Source organism: Myxine glutinosa, chromosome 2 (assembly GCF_964187855.1).
Source record: "Myxine glutinosa chromosome 2, kmMyxGlut1.1, whole genome shotgun sequence".
NCBI classification, from domain to species: Eukaryota; Metazoa; Chordata; class Myxini; order Myxiniformes; family Myxinidae; genus Myxine; species Myxine glutinosa.
The window spans coordinates 51361125-51373681 of record NC_136262.1 but is presented as its reverse complement, the minus strand read 5'-3'; the positions used below and the strand labels follow the sequence as shown (position 1 = coordinate 51373681).

The following is a 12557-nucleotide window of genomic DNA, read 5'->3' as shown; positions in this document are numbered from 1 at the left end:
CACCCACATAATGCAGGCCATCCTCGACCAATCGGGCCCTTCTGTCATGTCCAGTTCGATTTTATTAACATGGAACCAAGTATGTCGTTCCGATATGTCCTGGTAATCGTGGACATGTTCACAAAATGGGTCGAGGCCTATCCATGCGTTAAGTCAGACGCCCCGACAGTTGCCAAGCGCCTCGTGCGGGATTTCATGTGCAGATTCGGCATCCCTCAGAAAATTTCGTCAGACAAAGGGGGCCATTTCACGGGAGAGGTGATTAAGGGCATCCTAAAGGCACTGGGCGTGAAACAATCTTTCCATTGCGCTTATCACCCACAATCAGCGGGACTTGTGGAACGCACCAATGGGACGCTGAAACTTAAGGTAGCCAAGATCTGTGCAGACACAGGTTTGAAGTGGCCGGAAGCACTCCCGCTGGCATTAATGAGTATTCGTTCCACCCCGGGCCACACCACGGGCCTTTCCCCCCACGAGATATTAATGGGACGACCTATGAGTTTGCCTGTTTCGGCCCCGATGGACATGTCCAAACTTGACTTGCCTGTGATGGATGACATGCTTTTAAAGTTTTGCAGAGGATTGTCCAATGTGGCACGCAGCATTCACGCCTGGGTACGAGAGGCGTTGCCTGAACCAACAAGCCACGCCATCCACGACTTCCAGACCGGCGATTACGTGCTCGTGAAACACTTCACCCGCAAGAACGCCTTGGAACCAAGGTGGAAGGGACCAGTCCAGGTGTTGCTGACTACACCAACGGCAGTCTTTTGCGAGGGCAAGACCTCGTGGATCCACGCCACGCACTGTAAGTTGGCCATACAAGCACCAGACACTACACCACAGCAACCACAGTAAGGATGGGCCTAATCATAGGTACAATACTATTGATAGCGACAGCAGCTAGGGGAAACTCCGATTCCAATAGATGCGAAAACGAAACCCGACACCTCACCGTAACATGGGGACAAAGAGTATCACTACCATGTTTCGAACAGAAAGCCCTGCACACAAATTGGGTGAACATAAATTGGCTAGCACTGTCGGCAGGGCCTGGACGCGTTGGCATGGTACTACAAAAGCAACGAGAGTTCCGGGAAAACGGGCAAGCTAGCATTGAGACCTTGGCCCAACCAGGATACAAATGGGGAACCCCTGATTTTAAGCTACAAACACGCACGCGCCTAGAGAAGGGCATGACTATGCAGGTCTGGTGCAGCGTCTGGACCCCAGGAGCGGCCAGTGGCGAAACTAAATACACACCATGCATCGAATACATACTCACGCCACACCCTCAGGATAAGGCCCCAAAGAGGGGGGAAAACACATATTGGAAAGTGGCCAGGGAGGTGGCAACAATTCAAAATAGGACACACTGCTGGTCGTGCATGCACTTTCCCCAAGCAGGCACCACAGGAATACACATGATAGTGCTACCTCTGTCCCTCAATGACCTCTGCTCACAACCTATCGATTCCCCATGTTTAGTCACCACGCTGGAAAGAGAAGGGGTTGACAACGGCAAGAGTTGCAATCGACAATTTAATTATCGCCCGTCAATGATTGCCCATGTGGCCAAGAGGCCTGCCCCCGTCTGGGTCAAACCACAGAAAGGGAGGGTCTGCCTCCAGGGTTCCGGCCACTTGCGTATGGGAGAATCAGAATGCGCCTACACTCTCCCCGGGAAGCTGGGACAAGGGAGCTCAGGGATTACATTACGAATAGTACTGCAAGATAAACACAACCACAACATAACGGCTATAACATTCTCTAGGGGGGTTAGTAGGATTAATGGGGTGGTAAAGGGACTCCGGTGCTTATCCACCCACCTGGTCCCACCCCATGGGACAATGTTTATATGCGGCGACAAGGCTTACCCCTATTTACCAAATAATTGGGGGGGCACATGTTATCTGGGTTCAGTCCTTCCTGACGTTGAGATACTGGATGAGCTAGACCCAAAGTCCTTGGACAGGCGTTATAAGAGGTCAGTCATGAACGAAGATGGAACCACTAAACTACACGGGAGCCTATGGGAAAAGGTGTTTGGTTTCTTCTTCCCAGGAGCGGGCACAGTCATGGATAGTTTCCGGATAGATAAATTGGCTTTGGCCCTAGAAAAGGTGGCAAACGACACCGCTACGGCTCATGACATACTATTGGATACGGTGATTCACATGCGTACAATGGTGATGCAGAATCGGGTGGCTTTGGACATGCTCTTGGCAGAGAAAGGAGGGGTATGCGGAATTATAGAGGGAAAATGTTGCACTTACATACCCGATCCATCTGAAGGAGTGTCAGCCGCAATAGTGAGACTAAGGGAAACTAGCCACGCCCTGACGATCGATCGGATCGCGCGCAAAAATTCTTATACATTTAGCTGGCTCACTGACTGGTTCCGGGGATGGACGGGCACCATAGTGAAGTGGTTATTGACCGCACTGGCTGTGATAATCGGGGTAGTAATTTGGGGGGCACTAATGAAATCTCTAGTCCTCCTCTGTATGAGAAAGTATTTTACAGGATGGAAAGTGAAGAAGCCGCTGACAACGACTATGGCTCTGACCACAGAGGCCGTCGACCTGAACGGGTCCTTCAACAAGGCAGTTGCGACCAACGCTCCAGAAAATTGTATTGAATTTTGTGACGACTGTGATACTTGTGTGGATCCCATGTGGGAACTGGCTGCTGCCTGTATGGATGTTTGTGATGACTGTGATACTTGTGCTGAAAACCCCTTGCGTGTACTGGCTAACGCCTCTTATGTATTACAAGCTGACAGCTGCACGCCCCCTTCCGACCCAACTATGGATCTGATTGCGACACTGGGTCTGGCGGTCGAGGGACCCGACGCGGATGTCCTAGACCCGCAAGCCGACCAGGCGCCCATGGGAGACTTTGACATAAAGGAAGTCCCTCTCTTTTCTCCAAATGTTTTAAGTTCAAATGCTTCAAGTGAATCGGATTTTTACGCTCTGTACCCTGATCAGGAAATTGAGACACAAGATACTGACGACATTTTGTATTCCCCAGAACAGCAGCACGTGAGGGACCTCATGGGCATGACCGTTGATTAACTTCGAAGATCTGCAAGGACTGCGTCTGCAAAGGGTGTGGGGAGCAAGTTCCGCAGGGGAGGTTGTGGGCCCTCTGGCGGGGCAGAACCTCATCTGGACCAGACGTCTTCGTTGTGGATCCGAAACGTTAATGGACTTTCATGTTCTGAGCCCTCAGGTTCAAAGCACGCACCACACGACACGTTCCCCAAATGCACGGGCGAGGCGCTATGGGCGCACGGTATGCCCTCGGGAGATACCCGCATTACACGATTGTCTTTCAATAAAGCCCGATGTGGCACGTTGTCTCTTGAGATACTTTGTCTCGACGAGACAAGAGGAAGGGATGTCAGGTCGCAGAATTGTTGCTGCTTAATGGTCGGCTATGGACGCCGTATGGCTACGAGGTTATGATTTAAATGTTGTCTAAAATGCTATTTCATAAAGTTAATAAAAGGTTTTTGCTTCGTTTTAGTTTAAAATGAGGAAAGGCTCGCTTTAGTCGTGCTGGACAATTGTATACGTGTGCCCTTTCGAGGCTAGATAAGGCCGGTCGTAAAATCCCTCTGATGATTCTCAGACGGCGCCTCGAGCCGCGGGCAGGAGAACGCTCACATGCGCGCGGATGTGTAACGCCGGTAGAATGATTAGATTGCAGACATAAACCTATCGTTAAAACTATATATTTTGTATTAATCACAGCGACGCTTGAATCTGTATAAACATGTTTTGAATTACTCAGTTGAACAAACCCATATATTTTATGGCCTTATCGAAGCCAAGAATGCACCCTCCCTTTAATGAGTTACATTTTCTGTCTCCTCGGAGCCCAGAGAAACATCTGGTCCGGATAAGGGACGGATGACGGTGGGGGCTAGGGATGACGGTGGGGGACTCTCGCTAGTTCCTTTGTTCTCTCGGAGATTTTCTGATAAACTTGTCCCTATTTATACGGACTGCGAATCAATGTGCTCCAGGAAGGCTAGACGTGGCATGAAGCTGGTTCTTGCTGTAGATGTCTGTCTCCTCCAGATCTGTATAAGTGCTGTTTTAATAAAGTTTCGTCATTCTTAAATCTCAAAACTGTTGGTGAACTTCTGTATACGATCGGCAAGAGTTGTTGCCCAACATATATATATATACATATATATATATATATATACATATATATATATATATATATACATATATATATATATATATATATATATATATATATACACACACGTATATATGAATCAAGGCACCTCCTAGCTTTAATGGTGAGCACCAGCCACGGATTATGTCTCACACAGTAAAAACCGCATAACCCGCAAGGAACCAACAGCCTGTCTGCCACCCAGACCATCGTTCCCGCCAGTGCAAACCAAAACCAGGGGGTGCAGTGCGATTGGCGGAGATAACAAGTGAATCCTCTTGGATCGCGCTGAGGTTCGGGCATGGAATTTCTAGGAGGAAAATACTTTTTGGCATAGAAAAAGTAAAGTTTTCTTTGGTATTTTAGCTAATAAATTGCTTATTCCACAAAACAAACAAACAAATTTTTGGCGTAAATGAACATTTTCCTTTGGTATCCGGCTACATCACCGAGTCCTGGTTGAGCGCAAGCGCTTCCTGGCTCCACCTCCTGATGACGAAGTGCGGGCCACGCCCGTAATGTAGCTCCTCCCCCTTCTTCTCCGAGGCTTGACCACGCCGTAATGGCGGCAAATGCAGTTGGCAATAAATGCAGTTGGAAATAGTTGGCAACTCCCCTACATATTGTCATTTTCCCCTGCATTTTGCTGCATATTGCCATTTTCCCCGTAGGTATCCCCTACCCCCTACATTAGGCTGAAAACCCCTACCATAGGGGATTTCCCCTACGAGTGGCAGCCTTGCCAGTGCGCGTGCGCGAATTTACGTCACGTCGGCAGTGAGAAGGGGTTCGCCAACACGAACCAATCAGGAACTGCCACGCCCACTTATATGATCTCAGAATTCCTGTGACAGGAATTAGCGTTACACTGGCTGGAAGTCATTCGCTAGAGGCGCTTCCTCAGCGCCAATAATCAACGACATAACAGCGTGAAGAGCGCTGTCCCAATCTCCTGTGGACCGAAGTCCGAGACCAAAGCGTCACCTCCGTCCCGGAGGCCTCAGCCCGGCCACTCTGTCAACAGACAGAGATTTATTCTTTGGTCCCCATTGGGTAAACATCAAGCAGAGCCGCCAATCCATATTTCGGGCTTATTTGCCTCTGATGAAGGCGCCTTTTTTATAATAAAAAAGGTAAAAAATCAAACATTTAAACAGCCTTGGACGTGCCCCTTGACCCCACGGCCAAGGCACACCGTCTATCAAGACTGTCCCATTGGCATACACATGCACCTCAACGCAGAGGCTGAAGCACATGGTCAATCAAAACACATGCATCCTGACTCCGAAGGGCCAGAATGCATGGTCATACAATTGGACCCCTCCTCCATAGGAGTGAGTCCCCATGACTTCAACACCATGCCGTCCCGACGAGGGCTAATTGACCCTCATCAGGACGGCATACTGCAAAAAATCTAACCAATGAGGACCAAACTCGTCTTTAAGTGAATCAAGGCACCTACAAGCTTTAATGGTGAGCATCAGCTATGGATTATGTCTCACACGGTAAAAACCGCATAACCCGCAAGGAACCAACAGCCTCTCTGCCACCCAGACCATCGTTCCTGCCAGTGCAAACCAAAACCAGGGGGTGCGGTGCGATCGGCGGAGATAATAAGAGATAACTTAATAGACAAGTTTGGTCTTTCTTCCGAGGTCGGCAAATTGAGTACCAGTTCACTGGTAATTCACTGTGTGTTGCAAGAGGCGACTAACAGGGTTGGCGGCAGGAAGGGCATCCGGCCATAAAACATTGCTTCAAAAAGGGGACCACGGTGCCCGAAAAAGGCCAGCCCCTGCTCTGCGGGGAAAAATGGCCTCAAAAGGTGGTCTCGCTCTCTCTCTACAGGCTCAGAGCCAAAGAAAGAAAAAATGGGAGATGAACACAAGGGAGATTGTGAGAGGCCTACCAACGGTGAAATGAAGAAGGACAAGGTAAGGCAGGTAGGTGTAGGTGTTGAAAATTTTACTCATTATAAAAAGATAATTGTAAAAATCTTCAATTATCCCTGATTGTACATGGAGGTGTGGAACGATGCTTCTCTCCACTCTCACTCTCTTTCTTTCTCTTTCGTATCCTGTGTAATATTTGTGTGGTTAGTCTTCTGTTGTTACCTCCACCACCAAAGGTGGACGGAGGTTATGTTTTCACCCCTGTCTGTCTGTTTGTCTGCGAACAAGATATCTCCAAAGGTTGTGGACGGATTCGGACGGAATTTGGCGGAGAGGTAGCGTATGTTACATGGACGAAATTATTAGATTTGGTGAAGATCGGTATCCGGATCCAGATCAGAGAATTTTTAAAGTGATCTCTCACCATGAGGACTTCAGACTAAAAACGATACATAGCACGATATCTCAAAATGTTGTGGACGGATTCGGATGAAAATTGGTGGACAGATTGGGTATGTGACAAGGACGATTCGATGTTGGTGAAGATCTGAATATTAATTTGGATACGAGAATTATTAAATTTTTAAGTGATTCTTTAATATTGAGACATGAGGTGAAAAGTAATATATAACGTGATATTTAAAAAGATATGCACGAGTTATGACAAAACTTGGTGGACGAGTTGGTTTAGTGACAAGAACAAGCCGATTCGATTTTCCTTCAGGTCCGAATCCAGATCTGGCCTATCAGATACTAGTTATCAATAAATCTTTTAAAAAAGTAAGAAACGTGTTCAACCCTTTGCCTCCTGTGCATGTGCCATGAATTTTAGTTCATTTGGGTGAACTCGCGGAACGGAAAAGTTGTAAAAGAAAGTGACCGTAGTATAGTTAGAAACCGTTCGGCCATTCACGAGATGAAAGATCCGGGGGCAGAAGGCCCGTATTAACAGAGGCTGTCTGACGTGACAATATTCTTCCTTGCTCTTTTATTTAGCATACTAAACGTCTTCCATTTTAACTATACCGTCACCTCGACTCCAAGAAAGCCCTTTCAGGATAATGAAGAGGTTATATGAGGATGGGAATCTTGCAAGCACCTTACTCTTTTTATCTATCTATAATTCCAGTAATCTGTGTGTGTGTGTGTCTGTGTGTGTGTGTGTGTGTGTGTGTGTGTTTGTCTGTGACCGCTGTTTCTCGACAACCACGGGTCCGATATACTTGAAACTTGCCAGGTATATTGCTGGGGACCTGAGGATGTGCCTTTTCAAGGTTTCATATTAATCGGAGAAGTAGTAACCGAGCTATGTCCAAAAAACGATTCAACCAATCAGAGAGCAGCGAGCTATCACGTGTGCCGAACGTGGCGAACAGACTCTGCCTCGGACGGCACATTTGAGAGCGTATTCATTTATTTCACGTTGGCAAACTATGTTGGCGCTATGTTGGCGTTAAACTATGTTTTAAAACTAATTAAAACTAATTTGCGATTCATCGTAACTGCGATATGCGACCTTCCGGACAGTCAAATGAGGACGTCGCTTCCGGACTTACGGATAGTCATAGTGACGACGTACTGATGCTGAACGTGGCGAGCAGACGCTGCCTCGGACGGCACATTTGAGAGCGTATTCATTTATTTGACGTTGCAATCTGTGTTGATTGTTGTAAGGTACGATCGATTGTAGTACACGTTTATAATAACTCTGCCGATACAGGCCCGATTAACTGCAGCGCCATCCGAGCTGCGGCGTCGGGACGATACATTCATTGTACGGTCACATCACGCACTTACGGGCACGCCCATGGGCCCACGGGCACGCCCAGACATTTTTTTTTTTTTTTTTGGCAAGGAACGGGCACCCACGTACGGGCACGTCCTAGTATCACTAATTTCAAGTTCTTTGCATTGTTTGGCTTGCTGTCGATGTTTATGGATTTTTACACTCAAGTGTTCAGTGTGAGATTGTGTGGTGTGTGTGGGATTGTGTTTTCTCTGCATTACTGCCACGAATTGAGGTAATATTGAGGTATTTTCATCGGTCTAACATTATATTACCTCGTTTTCAGACCAATGATCAAAGACATTTCATCCCACCTTGCAAACTTCCGCTGCCATATCATGTGTATGGACAGTGCTTTGGAGTCGAGCAAACCTTTCTCAAGGACTTGAAAACACAGCTACACATTGAAAAATGGGAGCTTCAAGCAGAACATGTGAAATCTCCTCCCATGAAAGAAAACCTGCCTCTCCTCATGTTCTGTGTCAATGCAACACGCATCGGCACAGACGCTCAGGCTGCTCTGCAGTTGTTTCCAAGTAAGCGATGATTTATTGCTTAATATTCGAACATCAAAAAGCTGGAATGTGTCAAACATTGTGCTTTTTATAGATCACAAAAGATAATGCAAAGGCAGCATGCAATTACCTGATTTCCCTGTTAAACAGGTCATCCAACAATCCTGGTCGTGATGAACCACTACCCTCCACAGGTCTTCCTGTCAGACCCACACAGCGCCACCCACGTACCACAAGACAACATTTTGGGTGTGATCGACTGCTTTTTCTTTGAGTCAAACGGACTGTACAGTTGTGAGAAAAACGAGAAAGCTACAAGAGATGTAGCAAAGATCATCAGTAACTTTATTGAAAAGGAGAACCCATTTGATATGCCGGAGTGAAAATTGAAAATTCATTGTGATCTTGTAATAAAAATACGTTTTTTCCTTTTTTGATAATTATAAAAAAACGAAATTTTTAATTCTACAAGTCAAAACAAACAATTATTTTACAACTTGGGTTTTCCATTTTAGCAAATTTTCAACACATTTTGTAACTCTGACAATCCTCTTGCTTTCGATCAACTTTTCACCAAAACATTTTCTAAGATTGGAAGGAAACATACTGCAGGATTTCCCATTTGGTGAAGATGTTGTGGAGTTGTATACAGCAAATATATATATGTTTATACAGCAAATATAAAGCAAATTTAAGAATTTTGAACATTCAATTCTTCTGCTGGTTAAGCACTTGGAGCACCCTGATATTAAAAAGGAAATTAATTGAATTCCAAACACAGGATAAAGGTCGTGGGGTTGGGATTTGTCCCCGACAGACTTATATTGTCTGCGATACGCACCAACAAAGCAGTGAGCACATGTATTGTGTTGTGAGTCGCAAACTGCACAAACTATTCACATAAATGAAGATTATTGTAGACATTAACATCTCATTTAATAGTTTCTTCGTTCCTATAACTCATAATAGTTTCTTCCTTTCGACTTCATTCGCTCATCCAATCAACATGTTGCTGTCAATGCAACTCTTTACTCCCCTCTCCCAGTAGATGCTGGAGTTCCCCATAGCAGCATTTTGGGCCCAGTCTTGGTGCTCATCTATATAAATGACTTCTCTGATACTTTAAAAATAATCTCTCTTCCTTTTTGCAGATGACTCCACATTGTGTTGTACAATACCCCTATTCCACTGCTAGGAAGACAGTAGCTGTGGCTCTCTCGGCTCATCCTGAAATTATTTGATTCTGGTCTGATAAATGGAACATTTCCATTAATCCTGGAGAAATCTCACAGTCTCACCCATCAAACCTAACCCATCAATATATTTTCTTGGTCATGCAATTGGTAGAGGTTCAGTGTAGTGAACTTCTTTACCCCACCATCAGCTATCATCTTTTCTGGGCCAAACACATAGCAAACCTGGCCTCCAAAGACAGCCACAGACTGGTCTTCTCCCCATTCATCCAAGCCTTTCCTTGTAAAAGCAGATCTACTCACTCTATGAGGCCTTTGTCTATAAGTGCTCCTCTCTTTACGGGCTGGCTGCCCAGCATCACATCCATCTACTATCCAACATTGCTCCCTTTGCTCCCTCTGCTCCCTCTGCTCCCTCTGCTCTCTCTCTCTCTCTCTCTCCCCCTGCTGGCCGTTTGTTGTTGGGCGTGGCAAGATGGCAGCTGTGCATGTGTGGTGAGGTGTGAGCTGCTCCAACCGCCGATCTTTCTAACCCCCCCCCCCCCTTGCTCGTTGTTCTTACCTTCTGTTTTTCCATTTTTCTTTTTAATCCTCACGTTGTCTACACTCTGCCCCCACCACTCCATTAAAAAAAAAAACCCGCGACTACAACTCCTCATCCCTCCCCCCCAGCTCCCCGCCCGTTCTGCCCTCCCTCTGCCCACTTCCCCCCCCCCCACACCCCACCCCCCCCACACCCCTCCCTCCCCCCCCCCATTACGTTCCCCGCTTGTGTTGTTGTCTCGATTCTTTTTCTTCCAGCTTCTTCTACTTTTTCCTCTGAGATACAGAGAGAGAGAGAGAGAGCTCACGCCTTTCCGTGAGGTCGACGGGTGAGTGGTATTCCTATCGACACTCTAAGGAGTTGCGATGGGTTTTCGCCCCTTTTCCTCATTAAGAGGTGTGTTTTACCGCGTTCGTTTTCTCGTACTGGTACATGCTGAGTGGCGTTTTCTTTGCGGTTTTTTCCCCCCCTGCTTTTACAGAAAACTGTACCCGACCCCTCCCTTTTCCCCCGACCCCTCCCTTTACCCCCGACCCCTCCCTTTTCCCCCGACCCCAACTCGGCTTAGTCCGGGTAATTTGAATTAGTAAAATGTCGACACGTTCCCCGTATGCGGCTTTCGAAGCTCTCACACGGAAGCATGGCGTGGTGTGTGTTCCTCCCGATGAGGTTCCTGTGGAACACATTGTTATTGCGATTGGGAATATCATTGGGATGGAAAAGATCCGTGCAGAGTCACGAATGAATAAACGTATCATGGCTTTTTTAGCCTAGGAAAGCCTCGTGTATGAGGTTGTCGCGGCTGGTCTGTCCACAGACAATGGACATTTCGTCTTGGTTTCCCCACTCGATACCCCAGCTGTTAAAATACTCCTACCCAACGCCCCCCCCCCCCCGTTTCTAAAAAATGAGTCGCTGTCAGCGGAACTATCGCGCTATGGTTCAGTCGTGTCCCAGATCAAGATGCTGCCGCTGGGCTGTCGAAGTGAACAGGCGAAGCACGTCATGTCTTTCCGACGCCAGGCATACATTGTACTTCCCACATCAAACGCGGATAAAGTATTAAACGTGGTAATTAAATTCCGTATAAAAGATCAGGACTACCAAGTATATGCGTCAACCGAGCATTAAAATGCTTCACTTGTGGAAAGTTCGGACATTTAAAACGTTTCTGTCCCCGAACTGCACCCTCTGTGATCGAGCAGACAGGCTCTCTGGACAATACTGTGCCCCCTCTACCTCTCAACACTGATGGACAAACTACCCCAACTACTGTCTCAGATCCCCCACTACCTCCCAACACTGACGGGCAAACTCCCCCAACTACTGTCTCAGATGACATCGCACCAAATTTAACGACCGCTGATAATACGAACATGAACATCTGGGATGGGTTTACACTTGTTTTCTCATTAAGGAAGAGAAAAACACCCCAGGATTCATTTACACCTCGTAAAGAAAAGGTGGTAGTTTTTCAGTCAAACACTGCGGGAATGCCTCTGTCCGACCAAACTACTACCAGCAACCGGTACGAACTGCTCATGCATGAGAATGTAGATCCCCAGCCCTTACCTGAGACTTTCCCCCACAATGCAACAGAGGAAAATTACATCCCTCCTCAAGGGAAAATTAAAGCTGTTCCGTGTCCTTCTGTGAATGATGCCGAAGTGCATCAAGACCCAACCGTAAAAATAGGAGGAAACATGATAGCAGAAAACCCGATCGCACCTCCAGCGCCCCCAATTTCTGAGCACAATGAAAATATTCTAACCCCAGCAGTACCTGGGCTGGCGGTCTTCCATAACATGCCTGAGCACATTGGTAAAACTGACAGAGAACCTCAAACTGTCAAACCGGTTACGGTTTCTCCCGTCCTCCCCCCCACCCCCCACTACCCGAGGCTCCTTCAATTCCACTACCCCCTCCTGCTCCTATTAATATGGAGCAGGATGACACCTGCACGCCACAAGTTACCTCAGAGCCCCAAGAACCAGGAATTGAAAGTTTCCCAGACAGTGGTTCCGACATGTCCGATGAGGAAGCTTACGAAATTGAGGAGTTCCCTACAACAAGTGAATCCAATGTCTTACCAGCCCAAATATTGAAATTCCTCAACCACACTTTTAGAAAGAGACACGTAGACATTAAAGATCACTTCTCTGACCTGCACGGGTTTATCGACACGGCAAGAAACATCATCCGCCGGCCTAGCGACCACCATTTCACAGAAGCCCAATGTAGCAGGCTGAAAAAGTACATTGTGAGAGCAAAAGATGAACTAAAAAAATTAGTTTTGGAAGCTTAAATATAAATGGTGGCGTGAGTCAGCTGCGCAAACTCCAAGTGGTGAACCTTGCACTACAGAAAACATTAGACGTACTTTTCTTACAGGAAACCCACACTACGCCAGCATCGCATGCAGAATGG

At 46.9% G+C, this 12557-nt stretch overlaps 1 protein-coding gene across 1 annotated transcript in view; it reads left to right on the top strand.

Moving 5' to 3' along the window:
- Window positions 1-9431, top strand: part of LOC144891036 (uncharacterized) — a 66970-nt gene extending 57539 nt beyond the window's left edge. Inside the window, exons 2-4 of the mRNA XM_078773287.1 lie at window positions 6049-6134; window positions 8165-8414; window positions 8544-9431. Coding sequence (XP_078629413.1) covers window positions 6072-6134; window positions 8165-8414; window positions 8544-8776 — 546 coding nt within the window. The 5' untranslated portion in view covers window positions 6049-6071 and the 3' untranslated portion in view covers window positions 8777-9431. The remainder of the gene's footprint in view (window positions 1-6048; window positions 6135-8164; window positions 8415-8543) is intronic.
- Window positions 9432-12557: the final 3126 nt, after the last annotated feature.